This window comes from Hoplias malabaricus, chromosome 6 (assembly GCF_029633855.1).
Source record: "Hoplias malabaricus isolate fHopMal1 chromosome 6, fHopMal1.hap1, whole genome shotgun sequence".
NCBI lineage: Eukaryota > Metazoa > Chordata > Actinopteri > Characiformes > Erythrinidae > Hoplias > Hoplias malabaricus.
The window spans coordinates 24,466,752-24,491,634 of NC_089805.1; the positions used below are offsets into that span (position 1 = coordinate 24,466,752).

The 24,883-nt window shown below is 38.7% G+C and overlaps 1 protein-coding gene across 1 annotated transcript; it reads right to left on the bottom strand.

Annotated features, from left to right (window-relative positions):
* Window positions 1–680: 680 nt before the first annotated feature.
* tyk2 (tyrosine kinase 2) lies at window positions 681–21,490 on the bottom strand. The gene is made up of 24 exons (XM_066673627.1): window positions 21,356–21,490; window positions 16,955–17,157; window positions 16,735–16,858; window positions 16,504–16,636; window positions 13,259–13,422; window positions 12,594–12,972; window positions 12,328–12,513; window positions 11,098–11,255; window positions 10,900–11,017; window positions 9,953–10,136; window positions 9,725–9,843; window positions 9,423–9,590; window positions 9,220–9,307; window positions 8,898–9,025; window positions 8,645–8,780; window positions 8,100–8,251; window positions 7,853–8,003; window positions 6,722–6,816; window positions 6,441–6,633; window positions 6,129–6,247; window positions 4,257–4,429; window positions 2,371–2,488; window positions 2,148–2,258; window positions 681–2,062 (listed from the first exon to the last, which is right to left on the bottom strand). The coding sequence occupies exons 2-24, from the start codon at window positions 17,136–17,138 to the stop codon at window positions 1,919–1,921; spliced, it is 3,525 nt and encodes a 1,174-aa protein (XP_066529724.1). The 5' UTR covers window positions 17,139–17,157; window positions 21,356–21,490; the 3' UTR covers window positions 681–1,918.
* Between the last annotated feature and the right edge of the window lie 3,393 nt (window positions 21,491–24,883).

The window sequence follows — 24,883 nt, forward strand, 5'->3', positions numbered from 1 at the left end:
AGGTAGATTGGTCATTCAAAAGTGTCCATAGATATGAGTGAATCGGTGATTCTGTTGGACTCTGTTGTCCCGTGATGGACTGAAGCTCCAGTGTGTTCTTGCCTTGTGCCCAGTGATTTCAGGTAGTTTTTTGCACCTATGTTGATCATTCAGGAAGTGAATGTGAAAATAAGTGGATGAATAATGTTAAGTTGAGAGAATAACTTACATTTAGGGAACACATTACTAAAGAGGGAAGTATCAACCTGAGAAGATTAGTTGAGGGCCAAGGTATTTCAATACCAATTTTAATAACATTACTGCTGTATTATCATGCTGGCCATGGCATAGTATGTGTCTTCAAGGTAAGCTCTAGAGGCAGTATATGTGGACGAGTGATGTTTTGTTGGAATAGTGCACAGGAGTGTGTGTTCAGAAGCGGTAGGACCACTGGTTGCACTCTCATTAACATAAGGGTGGGCTGTCAAATGCTTATTATGAAGACCAGGTATCGTACAAAATATCACCACACGCTATGACCAATGTCATCTACTGTGTACACACACACACACACACACACACACCAGTGAGTAAATGTTAATTTGATGTCAGTCGATTTGTCTTGAAGGATCACATCAGAAAAATAAATACACAAAATAAGTCATTTAGGTCAATTATATTAAAAGTTATACTTTATTCATTAAAAATAATTGAGTTGGAAACCCATATACTTTATAGGCTACCTGTGACGTATACAAAGACAAAGGGAGAGATTCAAAAAATACCTTACAGAGCACTGATGTTTATTTAAGTCTTATTTTTTTTAATGAAGTGTTGCATACAGAAATATCAAAAACTCAAATCAACACACAATTGTTTTTTTTTAATAATGGCATGACATTAGGACACGTTAAAGGCAACAATAGAGGCAAATGGGACTTGGACATTAAAATGTTCTAAATGTAGATGATACACACAATATGTATTATATAATTTCTTAATACAGCTTTTAAAATATGTTTTATAGTTTTACTGAAAACTGAATGTAACTCAATTTGAACTAAGATAGTATTTTTCTTTATCTGTGGTCACAGAAAAGAGGCACAAAAGAGCTTTCACAAAAGCCAGAACACAATTTTGTATGAATGCAACAAGAAAGCAATTTTAATAGGTTTGTCAAACATTAATAATTTAGCAGATATAGTGTAAATATATTTGTCCAGAATTCCTCCATTCAGCCTTATGTTTTATAAAATGAATAAATACATCCTCATCTGAATAAGTGCCTGGGGTGTGCTCCAAGAATGATTTATTATATCTGAAGGTACAATAAAAAGTTTTACAGGAGAAGGAAATAAATATGACTAAAATATATTATAGCACAGTTTAAAGACTTTGGGAAAAAAAATAAGGAAAGTAACTAAAAGGATTCACAATGCAACTTACTTAAGGTGCAGCTTGACAGGACAGTGCCTATTACACCTAACTATTATGCCCTTAAAGGAATGATATTTACGTGGAATGTTTTGTGAGTCATTTATAGCATACATCAAATATGTCCACATACTAGGGGATAAAAAAAGTATTAGAAGAAGAAGAAAATAGAATTCAGTATGAATTCATTAAGGTCAAGTTATTTAAGGTAGGTCTAGGGACTGAGGAAATAAATTTGAAAAATAAATCACAACTCTTTCAAAACATATATCTATTTACAACACAATCACAAAAGTAGGTCCCATAACAGAAAGTACTTTGGTTGAAGTTTTTTTTTTTTAAAATTACTGCATTAAAGAGCACTTAAGAAGCAGGGAGCCTTGATTTTGCTATTCTTGAAATGGAACATCCTCTGTTCTATAAGCAAATCTAACACCCAGATGGAGGTACCAGCACGCAGTGTTGCTGCTATTCAGTAGAGACCTGGCCAGTACTAGAAAAGGGGTCAGCAGTGATTGATCTGCGCAAGTCTTACAATGGGCTGCTGCTCATATGTCCGTCGAATTTCCTCCAAAGACTCGGCAAGCGACTTAAAGGATGGACGCTGTGTTGGTGTATAGTCCCAACACTGCTCCATCAACATGTACACCTAAAATCAGGGCAGGATATTTATAATCAGTAGTGTACAAAAAAAGTAATGTATCACTGAACGTCTTTCTACCATATTACATTACCTCATGTGGACAGTCTCGTGGGCAGGGCAGCCGCCTGTGTTTCTCCAGTAGGTTGATGAGTTTCATCACTGTCATCTGACCTTGTACCATACCCATCATTTCAACATATTTCTATAGAAGGCACAGGCAAAAATATATTCTCATACATTCATTTTACTATACAGTACAATCCACAGAATTAAACTAGATCATATGCAAAGTCTGGGGGCTAAAGGTGTCTCACCGTAGGTGGACTCTGACGATGATCACAACGTGTTAAAATCTCATACAGCGTCACACCAAAAGACCAAACGTCAGATGCAAAGGAAAATTTGCTTTCCTTCAAACACTCTATGGCATACCTGAAAAGTAAAAAAAAAATACAATATCAGATTATTCTGATGGTTTATTGCATGTCCTAGGATAGATAAGATTTGAAAGTGGATCATCTCTTCATCTCCAACTATTCACTTACCAGTCACTAGGTTTGTAGAGAGAGGCATGTCTATGTTCTTAAAGGAGACGTTCAAGATTGTAATCAAAAGACACCATTTGCCAACTCTCAGGTCTCTCTGAGTGCTCAAAACCAATCTAATATGTTTACAAAGCTCTGGTGTCAGTAAATGGCTAAAAACTGTGTCCGGTATGCTAGGATTTCACTCTCTCTGCTCACAGCAGTGAAAAGACACCTGGAGCTTTTTAGACAACAGAAAGAACTGCAAATGTAGAAAAGCTCAAACTGAGCTGAGGATATTGATCTATTCCTACTCAATATGTGAGTAATATTTACTTATTTTTTGCTGTTTACATAAGGTTGCATGAAAGAAAACAGACCAAAATCACAATGAAACTAAATAACCTGAGTTACAAATGAGTTTCTGTTATTGCTTAAACAGTAAGTAAAACCCACGAAGACACAAGGAGAACACTGCTCATCATTACTGATGGCTGGGATTGAACCCACAACTGCAGAACCCTGAAGCAGTGTGACTGCAACACTACATTTACTGACTGAAGACCCCCCAGTGATGAAGCCTTTCAGATGTAATCGTTTTCTCAATCTTCCTGAAAAATGTCTTAATATATGCAATAGTAGGGGGTCTTTGTTGTTGCATTTCAAAATGCATATTCCTTATTGGGGACCCTTTTACTTTCCAGCAATTTGTTTTTGTGTTGTCTTGTTGAAACCTGCATGGGTATCCCTCAAAATTATGTCACAGTGAAGGCAACATTTGCTTCTCCGAAATCTCTTTATGCTTTTAAATGTTAAATGGGGTTGTCATAGAAGTGCCAATTATATTTGCCAAACACACCGACTATAGCTTTTTGTGGGAAACAGTTTGGAAGATCCACGTCTTTTATTTTCCAGAGCACACCGTGTCCACTTCTTTCAAAAAAAGACTTGAAATATTTATTTGTATTAACACGGTGCACATTGCCATTGTGCAATTCCAGATGCGTCTCAGCCCAGATAAAGCAACAGTACTTCTGGACACAGTTAACATAAGGTTTTCTTTTAGCACTCATAAAATGTAATCAGCATTTGTGGCTGCAACTATGTGTTGTAGTGTTCAATAAAGTTTGACCAAAGTAATTCTCAGCCCATGTGGTTATGTCAATTATAGATGAATGACAGCTTTAATTACAGTGCTGTCTTAAGTATCAGAGATCATGGTCATTCAGCTTAGATGTGTGCCCTTGCCATATAAGCATGGCAATTGTTCCAGATTCCCTAAAATCCCTCAATTTTCTATAATGAACATTGGTTTTAAACATTTCACTGATTTTCTCATGCAGCTCTTAGCAAAGTGGTGATCCTCTGTCCATGTTTGCTCCTAAAGCACTAGGCCTTTCCTGGCTTTGTACAAATCATTATCACAATCCTCTATTGACATAATTTCTTTCAAACCTCAATTTTGCCTCAATGAACACCCATCCAAACTTTTTTACAATAATTGTAATAAAAATTTAAGCTGACCAGAAACAGCATGAAAATCTTGTGTCATTCTGTCGGCAAAGAAATACATAGGAAATCATATCTAGAACTCACAGCTTTCTTTTTCTCATTTGCATTCTCCATATTGCCACTTTTTTTGATTTGGGGTTGTAGGTCATTTCACCTAGACTCACCAGAACACAGGACTGTCACCATCCTCTCGAACACGGTAGTAGATCTCCCCCTCAGGAATGTACTTTGTCAGTCCAAAGTCACCAATTTTCACCACAGCTTCATTCTCAACGAGAACATTACGAGCAGCCAAATCTCTGTGTATATACCTTTTCATGTGCAAGTAATCCATCCCCTACAGATAAAAACAAAACAAAACACACGCACACAAATTGTAAATAAAAAAATAAAAACAACACAGACTATGGACATTGCGTTTACATGGTAATGTCCATGCAAATGCTGTGTACCCACGCAAAAATATTTTGTGCTTGGTTGCTGTACTATGTATTGTACAGCAAGCCAAATTACACAGTGTCACAGCGCTTGTGTTGTCCTATCATCCTTGTCCCTAGAAGGTGCAAAAAGACATGACCTCACATACAGACACAGACATACATGCATAGGCAGCAGCCAGCGAAATATTACAAACATCGTGGTCTACACTGCACATTACAACAAAATACAAAAAGCAAATGTTATATAATTTTTTTGTAGAAAACGCAAACACAGAAATCCTTGACCCTGAGTACAGATAGTAATAGCTGTGTTGAAGACCGTGTGTGTAATCTTTGTTGTCCATTTGTTTATGTGCATGGTAATGTTTTACTGTGTATGTGGTCCTTAGTATGACAGTAAGAACACAGCATTCTGATGTTGCTGGGACATTCTCTCTCAGAAGCACTGCAGCTTTTAATCACATTTTCAAACACTTAGTTATTTATATTTTAAAACTACAGATCTCTTTCCAGGTTAAAAAAACAACAACAACTGCATGTCCCAGAGTGCATTGCGTTAACTACCCTGAGGCCAGATATGGTGCTGTAAAGTAAACAGATAGTTTATTTCATGGAGTTAACAGTTTCATTTGAGGATGCAGTAATCAAAGCATTTGAAAGGAAGAAGCTGAAGTATGCAGACTTGGTGGCCGAGGTGAGGGAACGGGGTGGCAGGTAGGTGTCAGGGGATTTGTAGCCAAGCTTGCCACATCCCTGCTTGTGCCGTTTGGCATCAGGGCAGCTGTGAAGGAGTTATCAGAAACAGCTGAGAGGTCTAGTCAGTGGTTGTGGATAAGGAGAACACAGACTAGTTGAGGAAATGCACTCTAGAGGTGCTGTTGTGGTGGTTAGTGATGCAGCATGTAAAGATCACATGGAACTGGTGGCACTGGGCAAGAATTAATAGTGCCAGTGGGGTTCGGTATAGCTTTAGTCAACAAGGAGGCCAGTGTGGATTTATGGTTGTTGATACTTAAGGGTATGGTAGGACTGTAAAGCTGGCTTGGAGGGGTGTGTGTCTGGGACACCAGACTTCACTGTTGAGCCTTCTGGAGGTGTTGTGGGCTTAATTCAGTGAAACACTGATAAGGGGAGGTGTCTACCTGATGACCCCTGTGAAGAGTTAGTGATGCAGTGGGTGGTTTGGGTACTCAGGTGATGGGCTCAATGATTAACCGTAGATCTTAAGGGTAGCTGGTTGCTGTAGGATTGGAATAATAAAAATTGTGTGGCTGCCGGTAGGGGTGTGGGGTGGGCCCTATGTGAAGCTCTAATGGATTTGCATAGAATATTGTACATCTCATCTTGTGTATGATTATAATTACCAGAGTGACATTAAAGAGAGCACAATTCAACAGAAAATGGTAAACTTCACAAAGACTACAAATAAGGATACAAAGAGCAAACTACAGCAAGCAAATGCAAAACATTTGTGAGGATATAAAAAAAATGTCCATATTCTGTTTTTCATCCTGTCCCTTTAGGGGCTCCAAACAATGAAGCATGAATTTAATTTTCAGTTTGTTTTTGATTCTGAACCAAAACCACCTTACTGACCTGACAGATTTGTTGGGCAAAGAGCAAATTCTGCGCAATGCCCAAACGGTGTTTGGGCAAGTAGTCTCGAAGACTACCCAGTGGAAGATACTCCATTATCAGTTGAACCACCTGCCCACCTGCAACAACATACAGACATGTATCATTAAACAACCGCACAACAACTCAGCATCTGGCAGTAGGCATTCTCTTCTTCTTAGATCAGGAATACAATGGCCTATTCAGACATGTCTGCCTGAGGTACAGTTCATTATGTGGCAGATATAATATGGTAAAGAAGCAGCCAATAAGTGTCATTAGAACACAACTCACCTAATTCAGTGCAGCAGCCTTTGTACTTGACAATGTTGTTGTGGTACAGAGATTTTAGAATCTCAATTTCCTTCATCCAAGAGTCATGAAGGTGATTGCCTCCCTCCTGCTTAAGGGTCTTCACTGCCACATATTCTCCAGTGCCATCATTAGCAGGGTCATACACATACAGCATGACCTTCCCGAAATGGCCCTGAGAGCAGAGAACCATACAGTTCAATATATTAACAAATAAATTGGAAGGCAAAAATCTGAATGCACAATCAGAAAGTAGCAATTACCTCGCCCAGGTCTCGGATCTTTTTTAGGTGTCGTTTAAGGAAAATACTGGGATCTCTGTCCGGCAGTGCTTCACAGTCTGAAGAAATGTCTGGGTCTGGTTTTACAAGCAAATTTTTGTCAAAGAATAGCGGGGCATATTCATATATTTTTATTAAACTTATATGTAATGTAATATAATATAATGACACATGTAAAATCCAGATCCACAAGTGTATAGGAATGTGCAAATATATAACTAAAAATAACAATTCAAATTCACAAACATGTATAAAATATTTGAATATATTTAAATGTTGAAAGTTCAAGTGTGATGGTACAATCCAGACTCAGAGCCTCACTTCTTTTTGTGTGAAACAGTAACCAGTCAGAGAGCAAAAGATTCCATCATCTTCCGTTTACCCAAATCTTTTGCTCCCTAATTGGTTACTCAGTGGGATGCCTTCTGATTGGTTAGTGAATGGGCAGTGAGCTGATTGGCTAATCAGCTCAGGTGTCAAAACAGTGTCATAAATCTGCAGCTGCAAAAAGAAGTTCACATAAACAAATGCAGCACTTTGTACAGTCACACTTAAAACTTCAAATTTCTATATTTATAATAAAATATGTTTTTTTTGTTTTGTTTTATTTTTTTACATATGTGCATTTGAATTATTGTTTTTGGTTTTATATTTGCATGTTCCAATATATCTGTGGATCTGGATTTTACATGTATGTAATTGCATGTGAGCAAAATATCAGTACTGCTGTGTCCAAAACTGTGTCCTATTTACTATATAGTGCACAATTTGGGGGTTCTGTAACTTTGTAGTAGTGTCCAAAAACATAGCAGACAATTCTCAGTGCACACAAACAATCCCACAATGCACTGCAAAGAGTAGTATATCCATGTACACTAATGGATATCAGATTACCCACAATCCCCTGCATTGTTTGGTAAAAACCCACATGAGGTAGTGTCCAAAATCATTCACTACCCTCCTAAATTCATTTCCTTATAATAGTGAACTATATAGTGAATAATATAAGGAATAGTGAATAGGGAGCCATTGCGGACACATGGTACATCTGTAAATATTCTTTTACAAACTCAAAACTATTTTGAATCAATTTTGACTCCATACAAGACCTACTCTTTATCTGTATCTCTGTCAGCTCTCGCAGAATGGTTCTGAAGGATGGTCTTGCCGCAGGGTCATAGGTCAAACACATGCTTATAAAGCTCGCCAGCTCTTGAGATGAAGGAACTGCAAGTCGGCTCTGCGTCTCATAAAAACGCTCTTTCTGTTAACAAAATATAATACATACATATATGAGTGTGTGTTTGCGTGTGTTTAAGTAACACAGGCGGGTGGAATGTAAGGCATGTGGATAGCGTACCTCTGGTAAAGTGCTACCGCTCATGGCCAGATCTCCATTGTTGCATATTTCAAGCAATGTGGCTCCAAAACTCCATTTATCTGCTGCACTGCCTATTACAGCCCCACAAGGCACACACTCTGGTGCAATCCATGGAATACGTTCTACCCGCTCTACAGGTACAACAAAGAAATGAGTAAAAGATCACTTGACCCAAAACAGACCAGATGCCTCCTGTGATACATCATAGTCAACACAGCGTTATTAAACATGCAAGACACAAGGAAGTGAACACCACCAGCAGGAAGTGGTGAACATTTGGCTTCCTGTTTCACTAGTCACTATAAAAACAATCTAATGAAGTAAACAGAGTGATTATAGGAGAGCTGGGTAACTAGTGTCAAGTCCAAGTTTGAAAAGCGGAACAGAGGAAAGTGTTATCAGAAAGCTTCTAAAACCTTCAAGAATTGTACACCAATTTTAAACAATTCATCTGGTTTTTGTATGGAAAAAAATCTGGCTAAATCTGGTTTTAAATGGAAAATTAAACGTGTGATGTCCTTTACCTCCACGTGAGAGGGCAGTGAGAGCGATGCCTGGGTCACTCAACTTGACAAATGGAAATGTGCCCTCCTCAAGACCCCTGCGAGCTACAAGAATATTCTTTGCACAGACATTTCCATGAACCAGCCGCTTCGTTTCCTAAAAGGGAGACAAATTGGTAGGAACACAAGAGTGTCTAAGAATTTTGCAAACCAGTTACTACAAAGGAACTCTGATTCAGCAGAATTATTTTTGATCTGATACTGAAATGCTTACAAGATAGCACAGAGCACTGGCCAGTTGTTTTGCCACAGTGAACTTCCACTGAGGCGTTACACAGGCTTTTTCTTTGTGCAAGAAGACATCTAAAGGGCCAAACTCTACAAACTCCTCCACCATGATATCTGTTAATAAAAAAAATGCTTGTAAATACATTTTTAACTGGACTGATGTTGTAATGGTGTTTATTGACTATAGGCTGTTATTCTACAAAAGGTTCAGCTTGTGAAATGACCAGATCTCATCAAATGAGACAGATTACATTAGTTATGTTGGAGAAATGTCCAAAGCATAAGGGAAAAATAGATAGATCACTCACTCTCAGATCCCTTTACTGAAATGCCGTGGACAAAGACCAGGTGACAGTGAGATACCTGACTCATGAGGCTAGCTGTCTCAAAAAATGCCTGCAAGAAAATGTAATAGAAAGAGGGTTTTATTATAAGGCTATGGATAAATATTAAGGTAAATTGACCATATTTTTATCCAGTTGGGCCCTGCCAAAAAATGTAGGGTTCTCACTAGTGCTATGTCTTTGTGGCTCTGGTCCAGAATTTTCAGAACTACACGAATGCCTTTGCTATTTGTGTGATTGTTGTTCCATTCATCCTCTTCATCTTCAACTCCACCACGTACAATCAAACGACCCGAGTAAATGTTGGTCCTTGTTCCACGGCCCAAATGTTGCTCCTTAGATGGAAAACAAAACAATACACAGCAATAAACACCATATTTTAAATCATCATATTTCCACAACTATCCATAATTGTGATGTGTGTGGTGAAAACATTTCAGGAAAAAGATAAATGTATGTGGAGGCTAACCTGTGTTATTTCTTTGTCTTTAATCTGATGAAACCTGAGTTGAGACAAGTTGAGGCCTTCTGACACAGGTCTGGCATTATTCTTCATGCCCTGTCTCATGACCAGGAGGTTAGACAATTCTGTAATGCAAAAATATGGGAATGAACATAATATTAAAATGCTCACTGACTAAAATGCTCTTATCAGCAACATACTTTGCCTCAAGATAAACGAATAACCATACAACACCTGCAGGTCTGGGCAGGCAGCACTTCTTCACAGTGAAGCAGTCTTGGCCAGACTTCAACACAAAGGTCTTCAGACTTTCTGTGAGCTCCTTTACACTGGGGAACTCTCTATCCCAGCCCTCAAGCGTAAATGTTGAGCCATCCTGCATGATCCTGAACTGTTTATGTGTGGGATTCTGTCCATCCTACATCGAGAAAGAGGCCCATGAACACTTGCAAACCACAGTACGCAAATGCAACCTTAGTACAAAATAATACTCATTTACTTTAACAATATAATAATATAGTGAGTCCACACCAGGGGGTTCTCAGCCCTTTCCACAACAAGGCCTGCCAGTTTCTCATTAGAATGAGTACAAACAGAGGAAAGAAAATTCCTTACATTTTAGTGCTTTAAAATATTATTTTTGAAATGTCCAAAAATTATTTGTCACAGGGCTTACATTAATATTGTTTACACTTTGAAATAATTTATAATGTGTCATCAATGCACCATGTGCTCATTCTCAGTGTATTCTCACGACCACCATATATCATGCTTTGTGGCCCACTTGTGGTTCATGGCCCAGTGGTTGAAACACCCTGCTGTAGATTATAATACACTAAACTGCACCCTATTTGACCAAAGGTTTGTGAACAGTTCCACAGTTGTTTTATTTACAGATCTGTGAAAACTTTCATTATGATTATTATCAAATGATTATGTTTTCTACTGCCCAGTGTTAAGGAATATATAGCTCTCTATCTGATGTTTGTCATCAGCTGCTCTGTGAGGTAGTAGAATAGTGGTAAATATCAGGTATATCTTTCTTCATGGGTCTTAACAAAGCTTTTACCTTCCCTATACAATACAATGCAAAATCAACTGAGCTTTCCTTCAGTGAGTTAAGGATGAAAAAATATTTCTTTGCAAAGCTGTGATGTTGCAAGAAACAGAATAAACAGTACCTTGGCCCTACTTAAAACTGCAAGTATGATCCGATGGAAGTCAAGCACACTCCAACGAACTATGTACGTTCCTTCTTCCACAGATTCCCTCTTCAGTTTCTGGAGAACAAACTCATCGCTAAAAGAAAAAAACATATGCCCTCAGCACCCTATATAAAAGCATTATGTTTTCACATTGCTTATATGATGGACACTTACAGTATTGGCCCGTGGAGTCCGTTGGCCTCACTGAAGACTACTCTTGGTGGCGCTACCTCATGGCAGAGGTAGTGGTGTGCATCTGCTGTTAGGCGGAAGTACCCGTCAAGTAGAGAGACGAAAGAGCGAGCTTCAAGACTGGACCTCAAGCGCAAGTCCTACAAGACCACAATATACCACACTTTCAAAAGAAAGCTGCTATTCAATGTGGGAGCTGCTATTTCTTTAAAAAGGCTGTTACATTCGTTTATTTATTAATTTCCCCTTTAACCTATTCAGGGTCGCAGTGTGTCTGGAATCTACCAAACATTGTTTCCTAAGCAGGAACACACCCTGAGGAGGGCACCTGTCCGTCAAAAGGCATCATGGTGCTTTTCTACTGCATGGAACCTACATGACTCGACTAGTCTCTCACTGGCTAAATCTGGTCCCTAGAACCAGGCACGTTTTCAGTCCCTGTTGGCTCCGAGTTCTAACCGCTCTGAGTAGGTACTAAATGGTGACGTGTAAACCCTCAGAGCGTTAACTGGCCTGAGAGACACGTCTGTAATCACCACGAAAAGTAGAGCTCATTCAAATCTAGCACAAACTCGCCGCTTTACACACGCTTTCACATTTATTTTTATCCGAATCACAACGGCAGCTAGTAACTTAACTTCGAGTTGTTTTGAAAAGGATTAGGACGAAAGTGCCACAAGGAAAACTGATCCGTGAGAGCTGGGGTGTGGAGCCAGCAAGCGAATACACGATGAGTAAACAACGGCTAACTTTACTGGTTATCAAAGCCAGCAATTCCTGTTAGAGATGGGGTTTTGTGATGTCACCGGCTCCATTTCCAGGGGGAGCTGTGAGAGTGGAAAAGCGACAACTTTTAAGTGAGTCGATTCGATTACAGCCAGTCCCATGCGGTGGAAAAGCACCATTAATACATTCAGTCACACCTAAGGACATACAAATAGCCAATCCACATGCCAGCATGTATTTTGGACTGTGGAAGGAACCTGGAGCACTCAGAGGAAACCCAAGCAGACACGAAGGGAAAACACCAAACTCAGAACAGGTTGGAACCCACAAACCAAGAACCCTGCAGCTGTTAGACAGAGACACCATTATGCTGCCAATGTTTATTACAGAATCTCTGAACAGTCCAGACCAAAATTACTGATTACTAACACAATTTAGTTTAACATTAGACATAAGACAAATACATGGTTTGTAATGATGTCTCACCATTGCAAAGTTGTCTTGACGGCTGATGCAGACATTTGTCCCCATGATGGCAATGTGTGAGATTTCTGGAAAATCACAGAAGGTATTCCAGTTTTCTGGGGTGTTATCCTCCTGTCTGGGCACCTGCTGCCTTTCCTCTTGCCTGACATCCAAGTAGTCATTGCTCATGTAGTTATTCTCGCGAGCCTGCGACATGAACCAAAATCAGACCAAGTTCCAGAACTACTTTGACTGAGCTGCCAGTCAGCAGCAAAAATTAAACCTACCCTCTGTGCTGACATCTTCCTCCACTGTATGCCCCTATTCCCAGATACCATAATCTCATGCTTCGGCTGGCCACATGCAGCATACTCTGGGGGCTCATGTGCTCGGGATGGGTTCAGGTAGGAGCCGCTCCCATCTCCATTTGGCCTCAAATCTAGGTGGAAAACTGGAAAAGTCTCTGCGCCAAATCTAGGAGCGAGGCGCTCCAGGGTGGACAGGTACTTGTACATGATCTCATGGAGTCCCAGTCTACCCTGGCCCACTGTGTGCTGCTGGAAGCTGCGAACGAAGTCAGAAAAAACTCTGTGGATACGGTACTTGGTCAGAATGTTGTTCTGGGCGATGTGGCGAGAGAATGACCGGGGAATGCAGCGGCGGTAGCTGGAAAAAATGAAACAAATTTAGCACACATCACAAGCTATCATGTAGCTACTATGTTTGCATGACAGTCATCAAATAGTTGATTTTCTTTTAACTTTAAATGAACCGCAGTTGATAACTCAATGTCAATCAGCTCACTTTCTAAACCTCCAAACACAACTCTATGCCAAACGTATCACTTCCTCCTCTGTGAAGAACTAAATCTGTTTTGACACATTTTTGACATTTAAAAACTGTAGACCCTGTTTACCATTAACATTCTGTACTGCAAAAACAAAGCTCACACCTGGTCTGACTGGCCACTTCCTGTAGAGAGGAGCCGTTCTGCACAGCCTTGTGAGACAAATGCAGCACAGCCATGCCCAGGCTTTCATTCTTAAAGTTGCTGCGGTCCTCTTCACCCTTCACATCCTCCAACGATGCCACATCGTTTACAAAATCACACTTTGCCTATGGTCCAAATGTAAAATTATTTTAAAAAAAGACAAAGGGAGAGCAGCAAACACATTTCGAATTTCACCAAATAATTATTTGAATTATATATATATATATATATATTCTGATTTTTTGAATGTATATGACAATACATGAACTTCTTCCATTGTTTTTTGTAATTAATACTTAACTCTCAATATGAGCTGAAATGTTTATAACCAATACTGTACTGCACCCTACATACAGACAGATGTAAAAATGACTAGTACCCAAAATTCACTTCATTTAAATGTACAAAAAAACTTAAAGGCAACTCCAGGTAAAATGTTGTATTTTGCTACTTATTTTCCTACAGTTGCAAAGTGTAATTAATTTTTATAGCACTGTCCTGAAATCAAAGAAAGTGGGAAGGAAGGAGGGGTGTTTTTTTTTTATATATATATTAGATTTAGGTTTATACTTCTATGCTGACTTGAGGCAGAGTCTACGCCGTAGGCTACGCAAGAGCCCTATGCCGTTGCGTGCGTTTATACTTCTTCGTTGATGTCTGCATCACTTTGCAATGACCCCGCCATGCCACTAGGGCCGAAACTTAAACATCTTCCTCTATACTGTGTAGTACACAATGTAATGGTGTAGTAGAATTACTTTTATAAATCTTTAAAGTGCACTATTTGGGGAGTAGGTTATTTTTAGGGAAAGAGCATTTACACAAGGAAAGAAACAATTGCAAAACCAGCATGTTTTCCCGCGTACTCCTATTATTGAATTATATTAGCTAATTTTTCCTTGATGTCCACACCAAGTCTGAGGAAATCTCTCACTATGAATTTGCTGCTGTCTGTGGTCACTGTGTGTGGAGTGTGGAGGAGAAGAGTTCATGTTCCTGTATTTTGGCTAAATATAAACAATATCTGTCTGACTACTGACCAGTTACAATTGTGGCGGTTTGTGTGATGCAATGAGTAGTTAAGTAGTTAAGTGTCCGTGTCAACGTGTTTCCTATGGTGTAGGTTAGACACAGAACTATGAACTGGGCTTTACCCTCTTCCAAAGTTACATAGTGTGGTTTTTGCTGTGCTGAGCCTGGAGTAGCAATGACAGAGGCTGTGTTCTCCTTATTAAAGGTGAGTGGGGCATCACAAACATTTTACATAATACTAATTGCCAATTTGCACATGATACATTTCCAAATATATATATTTGAGACTTTAGCACATAAAGACCAATGACATGAACAAAAAGTCCTGAATAAATATTTCACATTATTTTCCCAAAGATGAAACACAATCTTTGTTTGGTCTGGACCCTCTGACTTTTCAGTTTGATTTGAAACCAAGTAATGTGAGGAAAAATTGGCTTGGACAATGATCTGAAACCAAGAACCAAACTGAATGAAGGCTCCTGTGCAGTATGAAAACACTTTTGTGAATAGTTTGGACTTTTGGACCATTTACATGATGTTGAGGCAGGATAAATGACAGAGGTGCATGTAAACAGGTGGTTTACTCACTTCTTCTATTTCAAAAAATGAGTAGAAAGCATGTAAAAACTTTTAACTGTAAATTTGTTACCAAAATAATACCTTGCTGTCTTAAGTAAACACAGTGCATCATCACAGAGAAGTGAAAATCATTTGAAATAAAATGGTTTTCACATTCTACATGAGGGAAAACATTATATACCACCTCTCTCCAGTCTCACAGATCGATGGTATTTTATGTTGTAAGCTATTGTAGTAAATATAAACAAAATTTAAAAATAACTATGACTCCAATGCATCAACTTGAATTTCCCTCTGGGAACCTTTAAAGTATCTATCTATCATTGCTTCTGCTTTATCCCAAAATTCCAACCGCACACAAGCACACTGCATAAGGTATTAAATAAACAAACAAATAAATAAATAAATAAAATACTACATCATTATCAGAAAGGCACTCAGCAGTGTATAAGGCAAAGTGCAATCGGGTGTGGTTAGGGACACACCATTTATTAGGCAGTGCAATGAATTCATCCATTAAAGTGGAAGCAAAAACATGAAAATGGAGCTGGTAAATTAGTAGGCTTGGTATTGCATATCGTCACTGTCCAAAAAAAAGTGTATCTCCAAAAATAGTAACTTTACAGGTGAAGGAAAAAACCTTAACTTTCAGTGGAAGTCAATGTAAAAAGATTTTATTCCAAGTAATTTTGGAGCATTTCTGTTGGTCACTTCATCATGAATATTTCACTGTTTGAGGGATGCCTGCTGTGTTCAAATGATTTAAAATTTAAAAATCGACAAAAATTGAGACACGTTTTTCTTTGGACATTGATAATATGTAAGCAATGCATGTGTCTGTTTATTAAATAAATTAGAAGCTTGATCTGAGCCACAAATAAGTAGCAGTAGTAGTGAAGAGTAAAATGTAGAAATGAATCTATTCTTTCCTCTTTTTTTCCAACTACCCACTGAACTGACCACATGCCGATGTCAGACGCACAGCCCTCTACAAACCAATAAATGTCAAGCAGAGACACAGCCCGCGTAGGTGACAATGTATACATGCAAAATCAGTTAGTCACAGATGTGCAGGAGCACTAAGCTCACCCCTAAGAGTTCAAATTTTCAGCCGATTTCCCCTCACCCTCAATAAGTAATGCAACTATTTTCAGCTTTAAGGAAAATAACTAACACAGGTTTTAAATTGTAGGAGATCCTTGCAATAATTAAACGAAGAAGAAAAAACATGTTTTTTGATCTTTTTAAGGAAACTGCTTCTCTGCATTGGACCCATCTCTAGCAGTGAACACACAAACACACAGGAGCAGTGAACACACACAACCACAGCAGGGAGCTGCCAACCACTTCCATGCCCAGGGAGCAGTTTGGGGGTTAGGTGCCTTGCTCATGGGCACTTCAGCCATGAATACATTTTCTCTTGCTGGTCCCAGGAATTGAACCAGCAAACCTCCGACCTACAGCTCGCTTCTCTAACCTCAAGACCACGGCTACCCAAGGTAATCAAGCTGCTTCAGATTTTTTAGTTACTTTATGGTAATAAAGTATAAACGAACCACTTTCCTTTTAGACCAAGTATCATTTAAACTCACCTGAGCAAAGAGGTATTCCAGTGACGTAATCTCCAATAGAGGGGCACCCCCCTGCTCGTTCCCTGTCCGTAACGCATAGCGGGCCACTGTCTGCTCCTTCTCATTCAGTCCATGCCAATTCCGAAAATAGAATCTACGTAACAGATTTAGTTGCTGTTAATTGCTATTTGCAGTAATAGTCTCCAAGTACTAGTTTACTGTTAAAGTAAGTCATACATATCAAGCACAAACCTCATGCGAAAGTGAAGTATCAGGCTCGACTGGTTTTCTGGGTTGAATTTGTGGTTAGGACTGTACCAACAGCCGACTGACGGGTCATAGAGCGCAAACAATGCATGGCAGACAGGTGTGATACCTGCACAACACAGCAAACATGATCACATTTCTCTCAACACACGGTAAAATGTACAGGGCCAAATTCCAAGTCTTGGTCACATGCTAAAGTACTTACCCACAACCTCTGCTGCTTGGATCGACAGGTCCTCAGCAGTCACCTCACCTTCTCGATGAGTCAAATATGTGTCTCCACCCTTAGTCCAAAAAAGATACACATGGATCCCTGGCCCCTCAGGTGCCTCACACTGCTCTGTGGACACCCCATGGTTTGAACTCTGGAAGCATCCACATCTAGACATCGTCCATTCGTTTTCACACCTGCCATTCAGAAGAGAGAGGAGCATCCAGGCTCAGTCCGGGGGAAAAGTCGAGAAGAAATTGAACCACAGCAATGATGCACAAATACAGAGAAACAACAATGCATTAGAGTCGGCACAATGCTCAACCGTCAATGTGTCATTAAGCCGATCTGCATGTCCTGTTACTCAATGCTAATGAGATATGTCCAGATGTTGGAGAGACTGGAAAACCGATACTGAAGTAATGGTAACAGATAATAGCTTTCTTATAGGGATAATAGCATCATTTTTGCTTTCTTATGCAAAGTGCTTAATGGAAGGATGAAATCAGCATCAAATTTCCTGTTATCATTTGGTTAGGCGCTAACCGAGCTTAAGTGATGAAAATTAACCTCTTGGGCCAATTTCAGACGTACAGAAATGCTTCCACCCGACAAGAGGATTTTTTTTGGTTATGAGCTAATGGGCAAAACATCTCTGCTGACAATGTATATCCTTTAAATGGAACTCATTTCTGCACATTGGAACACTTTATTTTTGATTTGCTTATATATATATATATATATATATATATATATATATATATATATCAAGCAGGCAAACACAACATCTTCATAAAGAGGACATTATTATTTTTTATCAAAATAAATTCCTCCTTTGATATTGTGTTAATCTTTCCTTATAAATTGAAAAACACATGTGATTAATAATATTAATATTTACAACCATGATCAAATATATTAAAAGATAAAAATTTTCCCTCTACTGGAAAGTTACCAATTTGGAAAATGTACAAAGTATTCCCTCGTCTGCCTTCACATGCATATGAATTTGAGTGAAATCCCACTCTTATTCCATAGGGTTTAATATGGTATTGACAAACCTTTTGCAGCTATAACAGCTTCAATGCTTTCTATAAGGTTTAGGAATGTGTTTATGGAAATATTTGACCATTTTTCCAGACGCGTATTTGTGAGTTCAGACACTGATTTTGGAAGGTCTGTCTCGCAGTCTCCGTTCTAATTCATCACAAAGGTATTCTATTGGGTTGAGGTCAGGACTCTGTGCAGGTCAGTCAAGTCAGGTCACTCACTCATCCATGTCTTTATGGACCTTGCTTTGTGCACTGGTGCACAGTCATGTTGGAACAGGAAGGGGCCACCCCTAAACTGTTCACACAAAGTTGTGGGTATGAAATTGTCTAAAGTTTTTTGGTATGCTGAAGCATTAAGGGTTCCTTTTTATGGAAACTAAGGGGTGAAGACCAAATCCTGGAAAACAACCCCACCTCATATTCCTGCACACCATCAAACTTTACAATTTGCACAATGCAGTCACACAAGTACTATTCTCCTGGCAGACGGAGAAGCTTGATTCGTCACTCCAGAGAATGTCTCCACTGCTCTAGAGTCCAGTGGCAGCATGCTTTACACCACTGCATCCAATGCTTTGCATTGTGCTTGTGGATTTAAGGCTTGGATGCAGCTGCTTGGCCATGGGAACCCATTCTATAAAGCTCTCAACAAATTGCTTATGAGCTAATCTGAAGGCCACATGAAGTTTAAAGGTCTGTAGTGATTGACTCTGCAGAAATGTAGTGACCTCTGTGCACTATGCGCCTCAGCATCTACTGACCCTGCTTTGTAATTTTATGTGCCCTACCACTTCATGGCTGAATGGCTGTTGTTCCCAATCACTTGCACTTCATTAAAATACAACTCACAGTTGACTGTTGGATGTTTAGTAGCAAGAAGATTTCACGACTGGACAGAGGTGACATCGTATGAACATACCACACTGGAATTCATTAAGCTCCTGACAGCAACTCATATTTCAAAAATGTTTGTAGAAGCAGTCTACATGCCTAGGTGCCATGTGGCCACGGAAGAGAGTGGAACACCTGAATTCAATTATTTGGAAAGATGAGTAAATAATTTCGGCAAGATAGTGTACAATTTTGTCCAGATAAAACAATTATAAGCCTACACTAAACAATTAATTATTTAGTCATTACTATTCAATAAAGGCACAAATTATATAGATCACTAACAGTAAAAATTTAACTGGTTTGATCAACTCAAGAAATAAATCTTTGTCAATTCTTGTCACAATATGTGCAAGTCCTTTCACTTAAAAATTGAAATCAGAAATTATTGCAACCAGTTTCTATTTTCTGGTATTGTGGAGATCTTAAATTTCTCTGTTGTTTAATAATAATAATAATTATGGACAATTGTTATTCTTAATAACTAGAATAAGGGATTCATTTTGTTGGAACAAACCCAGTGAAGGCTGTAACTTTGGCACAGCGGTACATAAAGTGTGGCTTTAGAAAACAGTAATTCTAGAGTTGCTCTTAACCACAGCTTGTCATGGTTTTAGAGCCTTGGTACTGGATTTGTACCCATTCCACCACTGCTGCTTGAATAACATGAGTGATCAATGATGGGTGACACAAAATCACTCTGTAATGACATGGCTCAGGTGTACCGAAACCCTGAAAAAAAATAGAACACTGACAGGACAAGATCGCAAGAAATCTGCATTAGAAATCTGATGAAGAATCCCAAATCTCAAAGCGATGTTTTTAATGTGCATTATTAAATAATTAAGATGAATATAACATCCTTCAGGGTGAGTTCCTTGTGAGCAGTTCTGTTCTAGAGAAACTTACCATGTCAGCATTGTTCACAGGAACATAGGAAACAGATATCTAAAACACTTGATGCTAAAAGATACCTCACGAAAAAGGGCTTTTTTAGTGAAATACTTCTGAATTCTGATGCAATGCTTTATAGCAGTGTGAGAAAACATTTTAAAAATCCATTTATGATTTTAGGATAAATGCAAGTTAACTCACTGCTATTGTAACATTATCTATATTACATGTATTACTATCTATATTACATTTATTATTGTCTACATACAAAACTCAGAAGACGTGTAATAGATAATATAGCTGTATTTGCAGACTCTTTGTTCCTATCACCACCATTTTGAACAAATATGAATTATTTATGTTCTTTAAAGTGAAGCAATTCACATGAAAATATGAAGTGATATTGTTGACACCCCCATGACTTAAATAAGTTGGAGATAGGGCTGTGCCATATCATATTGTTCACAATAATATTGTCATTTTATTTTTTACTTTTTAAAATCAATATTGTGATATTGATGATATTCAGACTTCTTTCCGTAATGATGTCATGCAGTTACACATAATACAGCATACGTCCTTTACATAAGTCATTTAGCTACAGTGAAGTATGGTGGAAAGTGGCTCTGAGGCGGAGGAATTTGCTCCAAAAGTGGAGACGTACACTAAACTATGGTATTATGTTAAAAATGAAAGAAGCCTATTTAATATATACTAAATACATTTAATTTAATATAATTCATATTAACATAACATTGATTTTGTTGCAATAGTTTGTTTTTGAAATTAATACAAGTATATTTCAGTGTTTTCTTTGTATCGCCAAGAATATCGTTATTGCCAAAATGCTCTGAAATATCGTGATATTATTTTAAGGCCATATCGCCCACCCCTAATTGGAGATTTTGAAAAATTTGTGAAATACCCCTGTAATAAATCAGTATGAATTAAAATAAGTTCTACAAACGAGCTGAAGTAGCCTTTCCAAGAATGCTAAGATTACGTTGTGAATTTAATTTCAATTCGTGATATTTTAATTTCCTTCTTATTATAAGTATTGAGGACTTATTTATACCTTGACGAATGGCCTGTTTCTGTAGTGTGCCCCTGGTGCCAAACACTGTTACAAAGCTGGTCTGGGGAGTGAAAGTAAATAAAAATAGGCGTTGGTTGGTGTTACTTACATCGGTGTAAAAACAAACCGAGGATCTAATAATAAACCTCCTGATCTATTTTATTAGCAGTCCGTTTGCTGTCAGTTAATGTTAACAGTTGCGTGTATGGGGTTAATTAACAGAAAGTGTGAGTGGTCCACAATAAACGTGTGGCCTATAAACGCCATGCTCGGTATTAGTCGATATTAGTACTCCCAGATCTCTATTCACTCCTGTCAATAACAGTCTGAGCTAGAAGTGATCGGTTCACAATAATGTATATTCTAAACACATTACGAAAGGAATCCACCATTGCGGAGCTGGCTTTACTTCCTGATTTGCTGAACAACAACTCGTCTCATGGAGGAGGAAAAATTATTTATGAAATATTCACTCCGACTTACCATCCAGGCGGCGGAGACACCAAACCCCAAATTGGCTATCTTAAGACAGCGTTAGATTAGTCTGTGTTTCTTTCGGAGTTTACATCGTCTCTCTACCTCACTCTTGCCTCGCCTCGCCTCGTCTCGTCTCTCTCTCCCTCCCTCCCTCTCTCACCCTCTCTCCCTCCCTCCCTCTCTCACCCTCTCTCACTCTCGCCTCGTATCTCTCTCTCCCTCTCTCTCTCTCTCTCTCTCACACACACACACACACACACACACACTCGCTACGTGCCGAAGCTCAACTAGATCCACGAGTTCTGTGACCCTAGAGGGCGCTTCTTAGCTAATAGCCTTAGCATAAGAATCATAATTTCACTGAATATATTAAACATGAATGTTACGTGGAGATTAAGTGGGATCATGACAGTTGCCGTCAGAATTTGTGACTCTTATGCCAAAGCAGTGAATTGGCGCCCTCTAGGGTCACAGAACTCGACTGTGACAGAATTCGGTGTAACACCTGTCTATGAGAAGCCTTCCGGTTTGGACAGAGAGCAGAGGACCGAGAGTCCAAAATGAATGGGTCTCTAGAGCATTTGAGCAAAATCATCGTCTGCATATGACTGGTTATAATGCCAAAAATGCACATGGATATCAGTATCTATATTTTTATTATTATAGAGAAGGATGTACTTTGGTTCTTCATTGGATAATCCAAAAAATTAAGAAGTATTTTAAATTATTTTAAATGTTTTACTCAGGAAGACAGAAAATGTTGGTTGGGAGTCAGAATTTGTGTGTGTGTGTGTATATAAAGTATCTTGCATTTAAAATTTGAAAATTAGTTTATTCTAGGGGTTTCTAGTTAGCTATAAGACTAAATATGGCTTGATGATAAACATTAGCAGTAATGCTAGCGCATCTATTAAAAATAACCCGTTTACTGTAGAAAATTAGAAAGATACTGGGAGGTTCTCTAAACATTTTAGTGAAATGCATCATTCTACATTCTAAAATGAAAAGAAGATCATGGTCAATTAGTTAGACATTAATTTTAATTTGAGAATTTAGCCGTTTAGCCCCATTCACTCCCATTCATTGAGTACTTACTCCGTAGCGCCCTCTGGCGTTCAGCGGTCATTTCCTTTTATAAAATAATTAACCCCTACATCAAACACTTTAAATAATGTAAATACTGATTATTGTACATTATTACTTTGTAATGCTTATCAAATATTGTATTCTGTTTATTCAATAATAATAATTATTATTTTTACTGATTATTTATATTACTTTATTATTGGTATTATAATTTTATTTTACTTAGTCAATTGATTGAGTAATCAGTGAGTAATTGCATTATTGTTACTGAAACAGTTATGCCAATAAAGCCAAGATGAATTGAATTTACTACCTGCTGTGCCATCTTCACTTCAGTTCAATTCAAGGGAACAGGAGGTTATGGGTTCAGGTTCCGCTCCGGGTGACCGTCTGTGAGGAGTTCGGTGTGATCTTCCGGTGTCCGTGTGGGTTTTCTCCAGGTGCTCCTGTTTCCTCCCATGGTCCAAAAACACACATGATGTGAGTTGGGTGCGTCTGATAAGCTCCTGGACTAAAATTATACAAGGCATGGCCGACTGAGAGGAGGCCCCAATTGATCCAGGACCTGCAGGAGGTTTTATATCTCCTAGCTGGCCTGGGAACATCTGGGGATCAAAATGTTAATCACTATGAATGAATATTTCTATGTGGTTTTGGCCACATATTGTTGTGAACATGTAGTGTATTGTTATTAAGATATTACATGTAATGCCTGGACTTTTTATTGACATTGTTTCACAGATCACTGATTTGTATGACGTTTATTGGAGCTCTGCTTATTTATATATATATATATATATATATATAAACATTATTTAAAATCATTATTTATTAACCGGTAAAACTAGGTATTGGATGATAATCTCAAATAATACGGACTTCCACGAGGAGAGAGTTGGAAAAAAGTTAAACCAACAGTAGCTGTAATGGACGCATATGTCCAGTAGGTGGCAATAAGCTCTTTACTTTGTGTGAACTTGTACTGGATCAAACATTCTCATCAAATGTCTTTAAACGCGCTTGACCTTTCTGAAGGGGAACTACGGCACAGCAGGACACTGACGATAATGTATGTCACTTCTAATAATTCGACTGTAAAGGTGATTTGTGACTTTATTTTTATATATGTTTATATGAATTATAAAGTTTAGAAATAAACTACAGTTGATTCTGGATTTTTTTTAATTAAATTATTATTATTCATGTGTTAGAGGCGACTCGAATATATTCCCATCTACAAAAGGGGGCGCTTCAGAAAACCTTTGGGAAACACTGTGTTAAGCGTAAAGTACATAAACAAACACAACACGAGAGCAGTACTGCACTAAATACTACTAAATTTCTATTCTTCTCCACATTGCAACAATACATCAATATTTCCATGCCTTTCCAACGTTGCATTTTTTACGTTTACATTTCTGAACAGAACCTATACCATAGAATAGAGTACATAAACAACAAAAGTGGACCTACAGCATCCTGTTGACGTGCTGGGTCAGGCCGCAGGACTTCACAGGCCATATTCTCCCTGACCAGGCAGCATAGGAAATAAATCCTGGTATGCTGGATCCACGCTTGGCATGCATCAGCCCAGTTCCATGGCCTGTAAGATACTTTCCCTGGTGTGGGGTTGCCAGTTGTAAACCTTCCAACGCCATGAAGAGAAAAACTCTGTTGGCTTGAGGAAGAGAGGGTATGGTGGAAGAAAAACTTGTCACTGAACCACTCTCTGACCTGGATGGCACGGTGAAAACTCACATTGTCCCACAAAAATGATATAGACAGCATGCCCTGTTCGTTCATGATCCTGCTGCCCCAATGTGGCTTGATGGTGGAGAACCCCATGATTGCTGATGGCAGCACATATGACATTGCCATCACGCTGGCCAGGGACTGCAACAAAGGCTCTTTGGCCAATCACGTTCCGGCCTCTCCTCCTCCTTTTGGTCAGCTTCATCCATATAAATATATTCATTGTGGTCGTTCTAAGGAATCCAGTTGAAATGTTCTCTGTGGAAAAATACATTTAGCTTTGGAAGTGGTATAGAAAGACAGACCTATGCTGTAGAGTAGACTGCAGCATTGAACACCTACCTGTACATAAAGGAATCTTTGCTCCTTGACCGTCTCTGAGTTGTGGTCAAAGGGTACTGTGTATAGGTGCTTCATCCATGTTCCGTTGCGTTTTAGGACACGGTCAATGGTGGAAAGGCTGACACTGTTGATGCTTTCAACCTTCACGTGGTCTTCAATTATCTGCTGTATTTCAAGCAGTATGACTGCATTGTTCTGACAGACCATGTCAACAATGAGGGACACTTGGTGTTGGGACAACATAGAGGAACATAATGTGGCAATCTTGTGTTTCTACAAATAGAAAATGCTCTTCCAAAAAAATCAATGTGGTACTAGGCCTGCAAGTATATTGGAAAAGTACAGAACTGTATT

Excerpts from the sequence above, each read along its gene's own strand:
- tyk2 (XM_066673627.1), bottom strand. The coding sequence starts at position 17,138 with ATGTCTAGATGTGGATGCTTCCAGAGTTCAAACCATGGGGTGTCCACA. Across the intron at positions 12,514-12,593 it reads GGAAGATGTCAGCACAGAGG|GCTCGCGAGAATAACTACAT; the intron begins GTAGGTTTAATT and ends TTCATGTCGCAG. Across the intron at positions 2,063-2,147 it reads CACGAGACTGTCCACATGAG|GTGTACATGTTGATGGAGCA; the intron begins GTAATGTAATAT and ends CCCTGATTTTAG.